Consider the following 15988-nt stretch of genomic DNA (forward strand, 5'->3'; position numbering starts at 1 on the left):
GGGAAACCCTGCACACAACAGGAAACAGGCTGTGCAATAGCACGTCGCGGCTAACCGAGACTCGTGGAGTGGCTGTGCGTGAGAAACCAGGCTTGTTTCTCTCCAATTACAGCGAAACGGCTAAAACCCATTGTGTTACTGTAATCATAAAGCTCTCTGGACCAATAATACGTTTGGCACAATTGTGATGGTGTTTATAAGCGACGGACTGAGTTTGACCTCCTTTCCTGGCTGGATCACCTCCATTCCAACACATCCTCTGAAGAGAACACAGAGGTGTTCCTGATTATTTACAAAGCTGATTTTTAAGTTGTGGGGTTTTGTTTTTTTGCTTGCTGTTGAAATGTCTGTTGGATGACGGAAGACTTTTATGTCTTCTGGAAAGTGTTGCTACAGCTGTGGGTTTGGAGGAGCAACAGCAACACCGACTGAAATTAAGACGGGGGTTGCACTTTTAGGTAGACATGATGTGTTGAGGATGGCAAGAAGCATGGGAGTAAAGAGAAGAAGAGATAAATAGAAGGTTTCACATGGGTTCTACAAAGAAGCTATGAGGTCTTTGGATGAAAAAATTAAAGAAGAGAACAACCTGAAAAGGAAAGGAAAAAAACAATTTCTAGATGATCGGAGAGGTCTACATGAAACGTGACAGTAAGGTGCTACAATGAGATGACAGATAGGAGAGTACATGTACTGTGGGACTACTGTAACAGAGCTGTACTGTATTACAAAATATTAAAAACTTTTTGGGAGTTTTTTAACAACTAGGCCAACGGTCATGGATTTGAACCTCCTTGGTGGCACACTTGACTCTGGTGAGGTCACAGGGTCAAACCCAGGAGAAGTGACACACATAGCAGCTGCGTGTGAGTGTGAAAGGCGAGGTCCCCTCACCTGCAGCTGCTGCTGCTCCTCCCGCAGGGCCTCCAGGCCACTCCGCTCTGGCTCACACCTCACAGCCATCTCGCTCTCCCTCGCCTGCACCTGCTCCGCCAGCTCCGCCGCCCGCTGCTGCCGCTGCTCCACCCGCACAGACACTGTGGCATGCTGGGATACGAGGGGCGCCGAAGCATAGGTGAGGACATTTAGAGTGCTGGGTACAGTGTTACTCAACATGGCTGGTTTAAGAAGACCTATCTCATTTGTCCTGATGATGATACTTCCGTGCACATAAAACACAGTTAGCCATCTAAATCATGCTGAATTATGTATGTGCTGTCTGATTACTGAAACAGTTTTGAGACCTCAAATAAATAGACACAATCAGTTTAAAGAAAAGAATGTGTCATTCTTTTGTGGTCTCTCCTGCTCCCTGTCTCCTACCTGGCTCAGTAGGTCCTGTATGGCCTGGTCCTGGCAGATGGAGCGCCCTCGTTTCCTGGCCGTGTCATTCAGCATCTCCACGGCCTCCCGCAGCTCCTCCACAGGGTTTCCTATGCTCTCCAACAAGGGCACGTTGCCTCCTCCGGACGGTAGGGCCAACAGGGACGGCTCTGAGTCTATCTCACTATGGAGAGGCTGGCACACACAAACAAACACACACATGCATAAACACATATACATATCAACACACACACTGATTTAAGTCAGCAACAGAATGTGACTATGTGGCCACAGAAAAATATCCTCCCCAGATGCTTGAGACAGTGTCAGCTGATGTTTGCTTGCTATTGGGTGCCGCTTGCTATTTGATTTGGGCTCAGTCAGCACTAAAGACCTACCCTATTCTCCCTGTAGCAGGGGACAGCGCCTCTGGCGTAACTACCAATGTACTATCTAGGTCACACGACTATGATGTAATGAATTAGAGAAGCCCTCCTCAATGCTATCTTGCATGTTTTCCATGTCACCTCAGCCTCACACACCTAATTAATGCAATTGTGCTGTTATGGTGTTCTGATCAAAATCAGGCTAGTCATTAGCAGTACTGATGATGTCATTCAGGTATGCAGAGCAGAGAGAGGCATTCACAGCAGTTGCGCAGTAGCACAGTGCATAGTCCTCTGGGACAACCTTGGATTTGGGGTAAGATTTAGGAGTTAAAGGTTGAAGGTCGAGTGGTGGGGACGTGTAAACACACCTGTCCCAGGGTGCTGCCCTCCTCCAGCTCCACCCGCTCCAGGAACTCGGTGAGCATCCGCGTGTCCTGCAGCTCCGAGCTCTGCTGAGTCAGCGCACACTGCACACTCTGGTATCTAGGAGACAGCATCCAAACAACTGTCAAAACACCGCACTCAAACTTCACACAATCCCCCACACACACATGGACATGCACACACAGGTGCTCACACAGACACAACTGTAGATGGAAATGCAAAAACATCATCGTTTCTCCTTGAACAATATCTTCAGTGACTCATTTTCATCTCATATATCTCATAATATATTAACCAAAAGCCAAACAACACTGTAACATAAACATATTTAGACAAGTGTACAGTGTGATCTTTGGCTACCTTACGGTGATGCATAAAGTTCATCAAGTCGATGCATAAAATTCCTGCTCAAGACATGAAGGCGCCATTATTCTAACTGCACAATGCCGTTTGGCAGGAACCAGCACACTCCTCAGCAGTGATGTCATCCCAACTGTCATGCAGCTGTTTAGGCAGCCTTTACCTGAACCAATGCTATCCACACACACACACCCACCCACACACACAAGCACACACACACACACACACACACACACACACACACACACACACACACACACACACACACACACACACACACACCCACACACACACACAGGCTTTAAAATGGCCCCCAGCCGCACCCCAGGCCTTGAGGCGCATCATCGGCGCCCTTTCCTTGCTTTGTTTTCTTTGGTAAGCTCTGTGTCTTTTACAGAGTCTGACTCATGCTTATAGACAGAGGTGCAGACCCGGCAAAGCGGCCAACATCACAGAAGCCTTTTTAAAAAAAAACAGAGTCCAGAGAAATGACCCCTCGGCCTAACCCCACCTAGAGGAAAAAGAAGCACAGGCTTAAAGCTCATTTCAGCCAAGCAATAGGTATAAGTGGAGTATTACAGCACGTGTGTGTGTGTGTGTGTGTGTGTGTGTGTGTGTGTGTGTGTGTGTGTGTGTGTGTGTGTGTGTGTGTGTGTGTGTGTGTGTGTGTGTGTGTGTGTGTGTGTGTGTGTATGTGCTTATAATGGGTGGACTCACAGGTCAAAAACCTTGAGGAAACATCCTTTAGACGCCCATGAATTAAGAATGAAATTAATGACATTAATTAATGGGAATTTCCTGGAAGTAGCTGTGCCTCTCGTCTGACAAGGTGAATGGAAAGAGGGGGCAGACCAAAACACTCTCAAGCAACCGAGTTGAACGGAATGTCACAAAGAACCCAAATGGAGGACAAGAACATCTAGAAGCCACATGGGGAGATGGCGACAGGAATGGGCACTTACTTCCTATCTACTTCCTGGATGCGTGCAGGTAGCAGCTCGGTGTGCAGGTGCCTCTGGGTGCGCAGGGTGTCCGCCTCAAGTCTCAGGGCCTGCAGCTGGAGGCCGCGGGCGGACAACTCCCTCTCCAGGAGGCAGCTCTCGTGCTCGGCCAGGCTCATGGACTCAGGGTCCCCTGCCACTGAGCTCTCCCTGATGGACGTCTCCACCGCCTCCAACCAGGTCTCTAGACCACCCAGAGCCTGAAGGACCGTCACCGCCTGGAGAGACAGGGACACGGGGAAGAGAGTGGTCTGAGTGTAGGGAAGCTCTTTATAAGCCAGTGTGCACAGTTGTTGATATGTATCTATTGAATTACAACTTTGGTTGCTTCTGTTTTGCCTCCAAGAATCATCAAGGCAATGATGTCCTTCATGAGAATCACCTTCCATAAATGTGTAACTAAAGCAATTAAAAAAGACGATCCAATTGTTGAAAAGAGTTGCAGACTCTTTTGAGAAAGGGGTGAGACGTCAGAAGAAGAGAGACTAATTGGATTCACAGACCTAGACGTCTCAGATTGCAACCACATGTGAGGCAAGCACAGATGCACTGATCACGAGCCTGATGAGTGTAAATGAGGGGCTAACCCTGAAGTTGAGCTCCTCGGAGGCCTGCAGGACCACCACGTTCCTCTGATGCTGCTTCTTCAGCTCATCCCACAGGACCTCCAGCTGGCCCAGGAACTCTTCGATCTTTGCGCTTCCTGGATGGTGGGCTTTCACCAGGCCACGGCCCTCCTGCAGGTCATGGGGGAACTTTGTTTAGCGTGAGTATTTGGAACAGCTGTACTTGAGGATACCCTGATGGAACAGCTAACTGCTAACCAAACCAGATATCGAAACCAGAAATCTAGATCATCACTTACAGCATAATCCCAAAAATCATTCAGAACAGAATTTTACTTAAACTACAGTATTTTGGAACAACCTTGAGCTAAGGACGGCACATCCCAAATTCTACCTTCATCGTGCATGGCTTTATTATATCATCTACCTGACCTTCCTACTGGATAGGCCACTGGAAAGGCTATTAGATGATTTTTATGAAGGTTAGGGGAATGTTAGCTTTCTGAGAAACAGGGTGTTGTGGACAGAGTGTTATAGTAACAGGTTGCTATTGACAAACAGGAAGCCCTGCCTCTGGCCAGAGAGAGCTTCCTGTGTTCAGTACCTTCTTGACCAGCTCTATCCTGGCTCTGTTGCACAGGATGTCCTGCTCCAGGACTGCCTGACACCTCTTGGCCGCCTCGAAGCTGGAGTTGGAGCCCACTGTGTAACAGATCTGCGTTGCCATGGCGACATTGTCCTTCAGCCAGGACAGGGTCTGTTGGGTTTTATTTTTTTTGTTTGGAAGACGGACAGCAGGAGAGGAAGAATGAAAGAATGAAAAAGAGCAGAATGAGATGTGACATTCCACAAAAGAGCAGGAGTGTGTGTGTGTGTATATGTGGAGGGACTGAAGAGACAGAACAGTCAGTGGGAAGGGGTGAAAGATCCTCTGCCAACAGCAGGGATTCAGTCAAATCTACTGGGGCCTGGCTTATGAGTGGGCCTGGCTGCAGTCTAGACCCAGACATGCTTGTGCTGGAGATGGAGGCAGCCCAGGACAATTCCTGGAAGTCTGACGGGTGAAGGACTCTGGGCCAGTGGTGGTGTCACATTCTCTCTGTTTCACACGTAAACACACACACACACACACACACACAACACACACACACACACACACACACACACACACACACACAGACACACACACACAGACACACACACACACACACACACACACACACACACAGACCAACTTCTAGTATTCCCAAGCAGTGTCGTGACCTCATCCCACAGGCATCGGCTCCGGCCTCTTTCACTGGCTGACAGCGGAGACCAAGAGTAGTACTCCCAATCCCAGGGGAGGACCCTGCATCTCTGATCATCTCCCTTTCATTCACTCTCTCTATCCCTCTCTCCCTCTCTCCCTGTCTGTCTCTCTCTTTCCTCCTCCTTCTGCTGAGAAAGGAGGACTGGCCGTGAGGACGAGGGACCGCAGGTGAGGTCAGTGTTGCGTAACAGTTGTGTAATGCTGCCTTAATGGAGGAGGAGAAGGGGAAATGGGCACCTTGTCTGCGGACACGGTAAATTTCTGGAGCTGCGTGTGGAGCTGTGGGTGGTCCTCTCTTGTCCCCGTCGCCCCCGCCACGGCAACCCGCATTTCCTCAGCCCTCTGCTTCCTGCTGCCAGAAAGAGGAGGAAAAAAAAGAGAAAACAATGCAACTCATTTAGCGTTTGGCTCACGACTGCCTTCTCCATCAAGAGACGAGGGTGTGGGTGTGGTTGAAGGTGGAGGTGGAGGTGGAGGTGGAGGTGGAGGTGGAGGTTGGGTAGACATGGGAGAACAGAGTCAGGCCAGGGGTGAAACGGGAGGTCACCTTTCCGCCTCTGTCTGAGGTCGCTGGATGACTTCACTCACTCCGGTGTTCTGGCTGCTCTCGTCAAGGCTGTTCGTCGGTGCTCTGGTGGTCGCCGGTTCTCTCCCACCCTGTGGGGGAAAACAAATACAGAGACAGACATGAACCTCAGCTCAGCTCAGCTGCAGCACAGAACCACAGACACGTCTGATGACACGTCAGGGGCAACAGGAGTCATCAGCATGACAACAACGTCCTGTCGTCATCTGCGGTCACTGAATTAGGGGAAATTCGGCAAGCTCATTTCGTAACGTTTGGCCCATCCTCAACAGAAACGTGGCGTTGCCATGGCGCCACTAGAGTGAATGTCACATTGTGGTTTATTTTTTATTTTTTAAGAGACTAGACGTCATGGACACACTCCCGGAAAAGCTCAACTGTTTTTTTAATGTCTTCATCTGTCCCTACTGTTACAGCAACCCCCAGAAGTTTACAGCCAGCGCTGCAGGGAAAAGCCAACACAGGAAAGCACTTTTCATTCCTCCGTCCATACGCTTCACCCTACGGTATAACCACCCTCTAAGACAAGCCTCCCATTTGAACCAGCAGAGCATTTTTCACTCACATTTATACGAATAGATCACATAAATATGTCTCCCTGAGCAAACAAATGAAGATGTTATGAAAATGACACTTGGTATTTCTATGGAAAACACAGATCTGGAAAGGAAAGTGGGATGGGGGTCAGTTGGTTTGGCGACCACAGGCTTGGCACGTGAGCTTGGGACCCGTATCAACGACTAAACATTGCTTTAATTTGTACTTCTGCTCGAACAAGGTCTGAGGGGAGGTCTGTGGGGGTTTGACATTTGCGGTGTGATTTATACACCCTGTACGCACCGCAGCATCTGCACCCCCCCTCTCCGTGCCTCAAACAGCCCCCATTTCTGTTTGGCCCTGTGTACGGGCTGCCTCACAAATACTCCACTTTTCCACCCACACAGCTCCATGGCTGCACTCTCTCTCTCTGTGTTATTGTGTGTGTGTGTGTGTATGTGAATGTGTGTGTATGAGTGAATGAGTGTGTGGTACTCTCTGTGTGTGTGTGTGTGTGTGTGTGTGTGTAGGGGGGGTGGTGACAGGCGTGAGTTCAGTCCTAAGCCCAAGCTGTGAAAGGCCCCCAGCTCAACCCCTCTGGCCCGCTCCCCTTTAACGAGCTCTCAGGTGGGGTAAGAGAGAGTGGAGCCAAGGCCCTCTTCTGTGTCAGGGCTCCCAGGGAGTGTGCCTCCGATGCAGGGCAGGCAGCCCCGACTTTCCCCTGGCAGGTGGCGAGTGATCCCCCTCCTCCACTCCTCAACTGCAGCTGACACACCTCACTGGGCTAGAGCGCGGAGGCTACACACAAACGCACACATGTACACTCACACACACACACGCACACACACACAATAATGAGTGTATGCTACATCCCTTCTTCTTCGTAACTATTACTAATTGCACTGAATGTGGAGAATCTGAGCGCAGTATGCATGGCAGCAGAATAATTGCTGAAGAAGGAAAGAGACGGGCCGAGGGTCAGAGCCTGTGCTTTGTGTTTGAGTGTGTGTGTCTTTCGGGATGGGGGCTACGGAAACATTAAATTTAAGAGGGTTTAATAGAGCTTAAAAACATGCCTGTCAACGGAGGGCATGGTTTCAATCACACAAAGGCACGTTATCAGCGCTGCTCGCGGATTTCAATGCTAAGAATAACAAAGCTCTGCCCAATTAAGTCTGCAGGCTCGATAAGCATCGGTGACGTCTCCTCTCACTCGCGTCTCCCTGCTCTGCGCCTCGGGCCACACCAAACAACTTCAGAAGTTTATCTGCACCCCCTGGGAGCTTTTCCTTTTTCCGGCAGACCGAAAAAAAGAAAATGAGACAAAGATTTATGTCACTTCGGGCAGAAAGTACAGCCCACTGAATGACTTCCTGCCTACATTAATGCCCCCCCCCCCCCCCGCCTCGTTATTAGCGGGTTCCTTTTGTTCCTCACCCCTCACCTTAAATCTCTCTTTCAATTGGAAGATTTATGTCCTGCTTCTCCTTGTCCTCCTAACTGCAGCCGTGCTTGTCTGATGTATTGGCGTGGAGTCAGATGTGATCACTAATCAACATGTAAATCTATCACCGTGGAAGCTTAGCATCTGGTTGCTGTTACAGACTAGTGAAAAAAATATGAGCACGTATATCACCAGTTGAGCGGACGGGATCATCCTGCCATCCTTACATTTAGAGCCTAGAGTACGTCATCACCTGCACACATACACACAGCCACACATGCACAGCGAACTTGACCACCTTCATCGGCAAGAATCACTTCCAATGGTTCAACCACCTGGCAACTGCAAGAGAATGTTTTCGGCTAAATCTTGTGTATGTGCATGCATGTGTGTGTGCATGTGTGAGAGAGAGAGAGACCAAGAGAGAGAGAGAGAGAGAGAGAGAGAGGGAGAGAGGGAGAGAGAGGAAGAAAAGAAGCGTGTGTCCCAAGTCAACATCCAGCAGCTGCTTCACCCCAATCCGTCCACCCCTCCTAATGTGGCATAATCAATTCAGCGCTCCCAGAGGCAGAGTGAGTGCCCGTTTCTTTTACTGCTGGGCTTGTGGCTTTTGCCTGGCACAACACCGCACTGCACCGCACCACACCGGGCCTGTGGGCTCGGCCTGCGCTTTTTTCCTCACGCTCTCTTATTAAACTCTCCATAAAGAGTAATGAGCACAACTCCCACGCATCTTGCACTCAGGTAACCCCCCGGCTGCCAAGCGCTGGCTGACACAAGTGCCCATTGTTGTGAACCAGCGGGCACCGCAAAGGGAGCCGACGGTGCCAGGCTGCAGGGTGAGACAAACACCTGAGATATTCCACCACGGCACTGATGTCACACAATGCCACAGCTGCTGGAACACACAGCAACACAGCCAGGCTCCGCGAGGAAGCCAGACGCAAGGCTAGCGGTTGACATAGAGAGAGAGGGAGAGTGAGAGAGAGAGAGAGAAGAAAGGGAAAGAGAGTGGAAAGAATGGATGTGACTCCTCTGCCAGAGAACAGAGACCTGACAGGGGCGGTGTGCCAGAACACAGGGTCATCTGGAGGGGATGGTTAGGCGGCCTTCGCCAGGCGCAGCAGGGAGACTGCCTCTCTACGCACAGCCTCGCTTTGGGCACAGACAAGGCAAACATCTAAAAAGCACTTACAGGCTATATGAACGACCTGACTGGTAGCTTTTAAATCCAGTGTTTAGCAAAGCCGTTTCTTTTTTTCCTTTTTGGAGAAGAAAGCTTGCATTTAGAAAGTCATTTTAAACATATGGTCCATAAATGGCTCACCTAGACAGAAAAAACATATACACCACTAAAGATGAAACGTCAGCTCTGCAATGTGAGGACCAACCTGGTAAGCAGCATGCCAGAGCACCCATCCAACACTAATGACGCCTCATACCTTTCCCTATTCATACGGTATTAAACTGATGTGTGTTCATTAATGCAGTTGAAAAAGCCTGTGCAGATGTTATTCAAACCATAATGTCAGAGGATATGAAAACTATTAAGGTTTAGCTGTTTAAAAAGGGCCCTGGGTTCGCGTTTAGTTTGAGGAAAGGGCTGTTTGTTCTGGCGTACAGTTTGGCCACATGGGTCATGCCATGACTTAACGTTCCTCCTCATGGAAACGTCTAGAATTAGACCGCCAGGGTAAACAACACCTCAGAAATCTCTTCCTGCGAGCAGTGTGTATAGGGTGGAGCGCAAGGCCAAGTCCTCAGTGGAAGATAGAGAAGAGGATGTGAGGGAGGAAAAGAAACGAACAGACACAGACGCCAGACTGTTCCCTGTCCCAGGTCTCTCCCCATGAGCTGTATGAGCCTGAGTTCCCTAATCAAGAGAGCCATGTTAGAGACGGGCTGTTGGAGAGTGTATGGACCACGACCGTGTGGCAGGATGCCCCTCTGTGGGGTAGAGGTTAGCTGACACATGGGCAAAACCGGATGTTTACATGCACGTGCTCAAGGTGTTCTAGTCCTGGCTGAGTCATTTCAAACACCTTGAGATAGATAGACAGATAGACAGACTATAGTTTTGCAGATCAAGGTGTGTTTGCTCAAACATGAGGTTAGTGTTTTGGCTTTTTGCTGCTCACACATCTTGAATCAATCGTGACTCAGTCGTCTCGGACGAGGGAACAAACAGCCAAGTTGTGTCTACTGAGAGAAGAAGTGGTGTGGGGGGTAAGGTGGGGGGGGGGGGGGGGGGGCAGGAACTCGCACGCAGAGAGAAAGAGAGTCACACATTCAGTCGCATGTCCGTGGTAAATACCAAGCTACTGACCGCACATCCCTTGAGCCGGTTCTGCTCCTCTTTCACCTCCTTTCCCATGAGCCTGTGCGGCGGCGTTCCCACGCTGCACTGGGGCTCTTTGGACGGAGTCGCCGGGTCACCGTCTTCCCTGGCGAATTGGGAGCTGGGGGGAGCTGGCTTCTCACTCCTGTGAAGGAGGAATTCAGGGGTCAGTTAAACCTGTCATCTCGACATCTAGCTCACAGGCATGGGGACACACAAAGCCCTTGATTGATTTTGAACTCTGACCCTTATAAACATTCTCACATTGCCCGCGGTGTCTGTGTACAAAGACTGAAAATAGCCACGAAAGGTTACAGCTTCAAAAGTGATGTCATTTGGATCCTGATCTAAACATAGCACAGAGATGCATGATGTAAAAAAGGTTCACGGCTAAATAAATGTCTAAATCATGTCAGACAGGCACACAGTAAACATAGATGCTTTGAGAACAGAGAGGAATTTAAAACACTGGATCATTTATGGACATAGGGGAAAAAAAACAACACTGTCAATAAAGAAGGATAAAACGAGTTTTGAAAGTTCAACTAACATTATGACACAGACAATCATTCAGTGTTTACCTAGCTGCACCTCAGGCCTCCATTTACAAATGACTGCTTTCAGCGTGGGTATTATTTGCACTGGAAATCGGTCAACTGGATACGGGTTAAATTATCCAACATGAACAACAGCTGCTCTTATGTTGTGGCTATCAACCAGTAAGTGCTGAGCACAGACCATACACTAATAATCCAGATGTCATTTATAATTTCTTTTACATTCATTTACAACACAATAAACAAACTGTCTGCGGGTGACTTACCAGCCTGTCTGAATACGTTGTACATGCCAAGTGTTAACAGAATTATCATTATCAGACCCTTGGAGACCTTTACCTAGAGTCATAGTTTCTATATGAGTTAATGCATGTAAAGTGCATACTGTATTGGAATCCTAATATAAATGCATGTCATATTCCGTTTCAACACTTGGCTTGATGCTATGGCAACATTACTTTGTATTGTAAGCAAACTGTTTTCCTAAAAAAGTGCTCTGTGGTCTTTGCGCTCAACTGGAAAAACTCTGAATTAATACATTCAGAGAATAATCAGAGAAATTCAAAACAAATGTTTGAAATAAAGTCAAAAGTTAAGTATTTGAGAAAGGACTTCATGAGACTCTCATTAATAAGATCCCACCACAATGTTTTTTTAAGGGCAAGATTTCACAATTTCCAGTCAAAGACCAATCTTATGATTGCACACAGAAGGACTGCAAGTGCAGAAAGACCTCTCAAATTATATATATATATATATATATATATATATATTAAACCAAAACATGTGTTCAACATTGAGCACACATTTAATTAATACTTGAACCTAGTTTCTGTACCTTTATTGCCTGATGGTGCACTGGACTAGAGAGGATCAGTTACACTTTCAGGCACACAGAGGGAAAGAACACAGCCCATCTGGTTCTGAAGAAACTCATAGCATTCTCACTGGAGGATGAAATGATTTATGTCCTAACAGGGACACTGTAGGTGTTGGACATCACCATGTAAACTGTACCTGACAGCCTTTTGGAGCAGGGCCCAGCAGTCTTTCACCTCTCCCTGCTTCTGGGTGACTCTGGCTGCCAGGGAAGGGTGGAGGTTTGACAGCTGAGAGACAGTCACATCAAGCATCTGGTGCAAGGGGATATGCAGGCACAGGTGAAGTCATTGGCAGTGGAGTACAGAAACACAACAGAATTAATTTAGAACATTTCAGAGGACATTTCGCACATTTACACAAAGTGAAAGCTGAACCTTTCGACTCACCATAATCTGACTGGCAATATCTCGAATCTCTCCATCGCCGCCACTTGCTTGACAAGGACTTGCAGAAATGTTTCTCCGCTAGGGAATGCACGTTAAAAATCATTAGTTATTAAATCATTTCCAGGCATGTAATATGCTTTCAAAATCTGTAATATAAAAAAAATGGCCAACTGAATTACCATGTTATTGATGGCACACATAATGTTATCGGCCTGTTGATAAAAGGAGGAGACTTCCAGGGCAAGCTGCAGGTTTTCATGAAAATCCTTGAGGAGATACTGGACCTTCAGCCACCTAGAATACAGGGGTGAGTGATGAGCTGTGCTGTGACTTAACATAGCCGAAATATGACTGCATACCATGTGTTTCATTAAGGACTTTCATTACTAACATTTTATTAATGTGCTTCTTCCGAGTAGAGATGTTCTTTCCCTCAGTCTTGCCTTGTTTCTCCAGCTTCAGTGCCAAGTGATTGATTTCCTCATGGAGACTGCGATACAACTGCTCATCCTTGAAAGGGGTTCGCATACACAAAGCCGTATCATTGCAGAGAATCAATTTCATGGCCAGATAGCAACTCATGCTAAAAACATTCTCGCCAAAAAGCCCAAGAACACCAGTGGAAAGGCCCTTTCCGTTTCTCCTGAGAGTGTGTGTGTGTGTGTGTGTGTATGTGTGTGTGTGTGTTTCAAAGCACTCACCTGTTTCAAATCTAAGATCCTCCTTGTCAGCTGCATTTTGTCAATGTTCTCCCCGAGGAGATTGGCCAGCGACTGCTCCTCTTCCTGCTGACACGTACAGAAAGTTGATGCTTAACAGCTTCCCGTTGTTCTAACAAACCTTTGTTTTTCTTTAAGCCCTGCTACTGTTGTTCTAAATTAGCCTGGCTACCATGAGACCATGAAAACCAGATAGATCTCGTTAAACAACATTATCTACTTTGACTTTAATTCTAGGACACATGTTTCACAGCCATGGTTCACAAAATACGAGAATGTGATTAAATAAAGAGAAGCGGGCCCCAGTGGCATTTACAGACAAAAGGAACCAGATTCCTTCATGACACATATACTTCTCAGTGCTATGCAGAGAACAGACATTTGATGTGTGCTTTGTTGTCCCACCACAGCACATCCTACAGCAAGCAGGGGAGGCTTAGGGAAAGCCAGAGAGAATAGTAAAGTAGGGTAAGGCTGTGAGACACAGGAACACAGCGATGGGGAGAGAACCTTTCCAGCCTCACCTTGTCCTTGATCCAGGCCTCCAGACGGTCCACTTTCCTGTTGAACTCATGCAGGTTCCTGGCTCCCCCCAGAGCTTTGGTCTGATTGGCTGCCGTCTGCTTCAGCGTCTGCCACTGGTCCCTCACTTGACTCAGCTGCTTCTTCACCAGGTCTGAGGTAGGGTTTGTCTTACACATCAACTGTTCACCCATCTGTCCAAAGAGAGTTGACAAGTTCATGAGTAAATGAATAGACAGACTAGTGTATCAGAGTATTTGAGTAAAACTAGAGTATTTTTGGTGTGTTGGATGACATTTTTTAGCCTGTAAATACTGCAAACCTGACCCTCATTGTTGAGTTGTCAATTACTTAACGCAACTATTTATTTTGTCAAAATAGGAGACACAGGGTCTCATTTTTGCTGTTACCACCAAGTGAATATAGTGAAACAATAGACAGAGGGAGTTTCTAGATCCCCGGAGAAAGCGCTGCAGAGGGTCCTGTTAACAAGACAGATGCTGGCAGTCCTCCACCTCCCCTCACACACTCAGAGCACAGTTCCGGTGTGACCCCCACAAATGCTCCGAGTCAGGGGAGGTTAATTATTAGCAATGTACCATTTCCAAACAACCTCTCCAGAGACTGCAAGAATAAACAGTGTCCTAGTGATGGAGTCTGGCTGGGAGAGAGCCTTCTCACTCTTTCGTTCTCTTCCCCCCCCCCCCCCCCCTTTTTGCTCTCTAGTTTGCCCTCTGCACCTCTCGTATGGAGATTGCGCAAGGGACAGCAGATCTGGTCTGAAACGCACTGAAAACTCTAATCCCTCAGCAGAGGACAGCACAAACTCATCAAGTATCCTGGAAGCAGGTGGTCCGTGCCGCAGCATAAACATTACGTTATGTTTTAACACTTTAACATTTTTATCAAGGCTTACACTATGGAGGAACCCCCAGGACGCACTGAAATCTGCCTATGTCAATACAAGGGACTGTCTCATGTTCTTGCAGTGGCATGATCCCTTAAGGTGAATTCAGCTCCAGTGACCACTTGCTCAGGATGGCACAGACAAATGCATAATACCTGTACTAATACCTTCTCACCTGGTTCAGCTGAATGAGGGTATTCTCGAAGTCCTTGAGGTCTCTTTGGAGGGTTTGAGACACCTCCTCCCAGTCTGTGAGGGGGGATCTTTGGATGTTACACCCGTCCTTAAGGTCCCTCAGCTTCCCCTTCATCCACGCTTCAGCCTGCAGGCAAACCAAAGGCACAACTCAGTACAAGGCAGCGTAATTAAGATGTAATGAATCTGGCTGGTGGCTGGTAGATGCTGGTGAGACTGACGCCACTCAGCAACAGCAAAGCTTTTGTTCATTTGTATATACTATAATCATACATGTAATCATGAATATTAATCTCTCCGATGTTTAGTCTCTTCGCTCCATGGCAGGGTTTGCCTGGTGCCTTTTTTTGTTTGATTATTTAATCTCTTTCTAGGAAACGCAAAGTACTGTTCTTATTCATATCTGTATTCACACAAGTCCTTAAGTGGAAGCTCTGTTAAAGCGTGTGTTGGATTTCTCTGTTAACTTCTGCCATACCACTCTCCTCCAGCTTCTGGACGTGCTTCCCATTTTTCCTCTGTGGACTGCTCACTGGAAACATTATATTACCCAAACAGTTTAGGTAAAGCCTTGCTAGAGACTGTGAGCTGAGACTACAAACCCACATCACTGGTGTGTATGTGTGTGTGTGTGTGTGTGTGTGTGTGATTTAAGTTGTCTCCATTGCCACAGAGGGCCAGAGTATGTCATTTCTCTGTATATATGGAGCAACACTTCAGAAATGCACCACAGAGGTTACCTTTTTTCCCACTGTCATGTTATCCAAAGCAGAGGTTTCTTTTGGCAAGTCTGCAAAGATCATTGCATAAGTCTTTAAAACAGCCCTTTTCTGGCTCCATCCGCATGGTGTGAATCGAAAACAGGTGGCAAGACTCTGGAGGGTCGGTACGTGTTTATTTGGTATGAATACAATGTCACTTGTCTATAGAGATAGAAGCCCACCCAAGTCAAATGTCTGAGAGAGCCGCAAAATTGCAGTTTTACATCAAGCCACCATTCTAGCCTGTAAATAGTACGATATCCCTAAATGAAAAAATTCCTGTTGCTTTAGGCAATGGGACAGAACAGGGAAGATTGTTTTGGTCTTTCTTTTGTGGTGAAGAAAATTCATTCCCCGTCCTTAAATCTGATCTACTTTTTTTTGCCTAAAGGCCACAGTCGCAAGGCCAGATATTTTTGTCAGAAGTTTTGTAATGTTCTTTCAGAAGTACTGAGACTAGGGAGCACAGTTCAACTTATGACAAAAAAAATCGTAGCATAGCTTGGCAACCACACTTGAGTTTTTGCATGAAATTAAAAAATGATGTCACCTCTCTAAAGAGAACAGTCATTAACTTTAATAGTTCCCTTGGGCCTCAAAGGTATTTCTGTTTTCAAAGCTTGAGAAAACATGGCCGTCCCTATCACATCACAGCATTTCCCTAAGCGATGTGCTCTGCAAATAGTGTTGGGGAGTAATAGAATACATGTAACGGCATTACGTATTTAGAAAATAAAATATGAGTAACTGTATTCAGATACAGTTACAATTGATCACTTGAAGGGATAACTTTTTAAATCTTCATGTGTAGTCCATTCGCTC

The 15988-nt window shown here is 47.2% G+C and overlaps 1 protein-coding gene across 7 annotated transcripts in view; it reads right to left on the minus strand.

Annotated features, from left to right (window-relative positions):
* LOC105890947 (spectrin beta chain, non-erythrocytic 5) overlaps positions 1-15988 on the minus strand; it is a 36357-nt gene that overhangs the window by 13288 nt on the left and 7081 nt on the right. For 5 of the 7 annotated variants that reach the window (XM_031578919.2, XM_031578922.2, XM_031578926.2 and 2 more), the window contains exons 4-19: positions 14386-14532; positions 13306-13497; positions 12764-12850; positions 12454-12572; positions 12242-12356; positions 12063-12140; positions 11812-11927; positions 10226-10382; positions 5880-5989; positions 5570-5684; positions 4628-4780; positions 4045-4194; positions 3419-3675; positions 2081-2195; positions 1324-1518; positions 895-1047 (exon numbers count right to left, since the gene is read on the minus strand). In XM_031578919.2, coding sequence (XP_031434779.1) covers positions 895-1047; positions 1324-1518; positions 2081-2195; positions 3419-3675; positions 4045-4194; positions 4628-4780; positions 5570-5684; positions 5880-5989; positions 10226-10382; positions 11812-11927; positions 12063-12140; positions 12242-12356; positions 12454-12572; positions 12764-12850; positions 13306-13497; positions 14386-14532 — 2259 coding nt within the window. The remainder of the gene's footprint in view (positions 1-894; positions 1048-1323; positions 1519-2080; positions 2196-3418; positions 3676-4044; positions 4195-4627; positions 4781-5569; positions 5685-5879; positions 5990-10225; positions 10383-11811; positions 11928-12062; positions 12141-12241; positions 12357-12453; positions 12573-12763; positions 12851-13305; positions 13498-14385; positions 14533-15988) is intronic. The other 2 variants (XM_031578920.2, XM_031578921.2) reach the window with 2 other exon arrangements.

Source organism: Clupea harengus, chromosome 13, assembly GCF_900700415.2.
Source record: "Clupea harengus chromosome 13, Ch_v2.0.2, whole genome shotgun sequence".
Lineage (NCBI taxonomy): Eukaryota > Metazoa > Chordata > Actinopteri > Clupeiformes > Clupeidae > Clupea > Clupea harengus.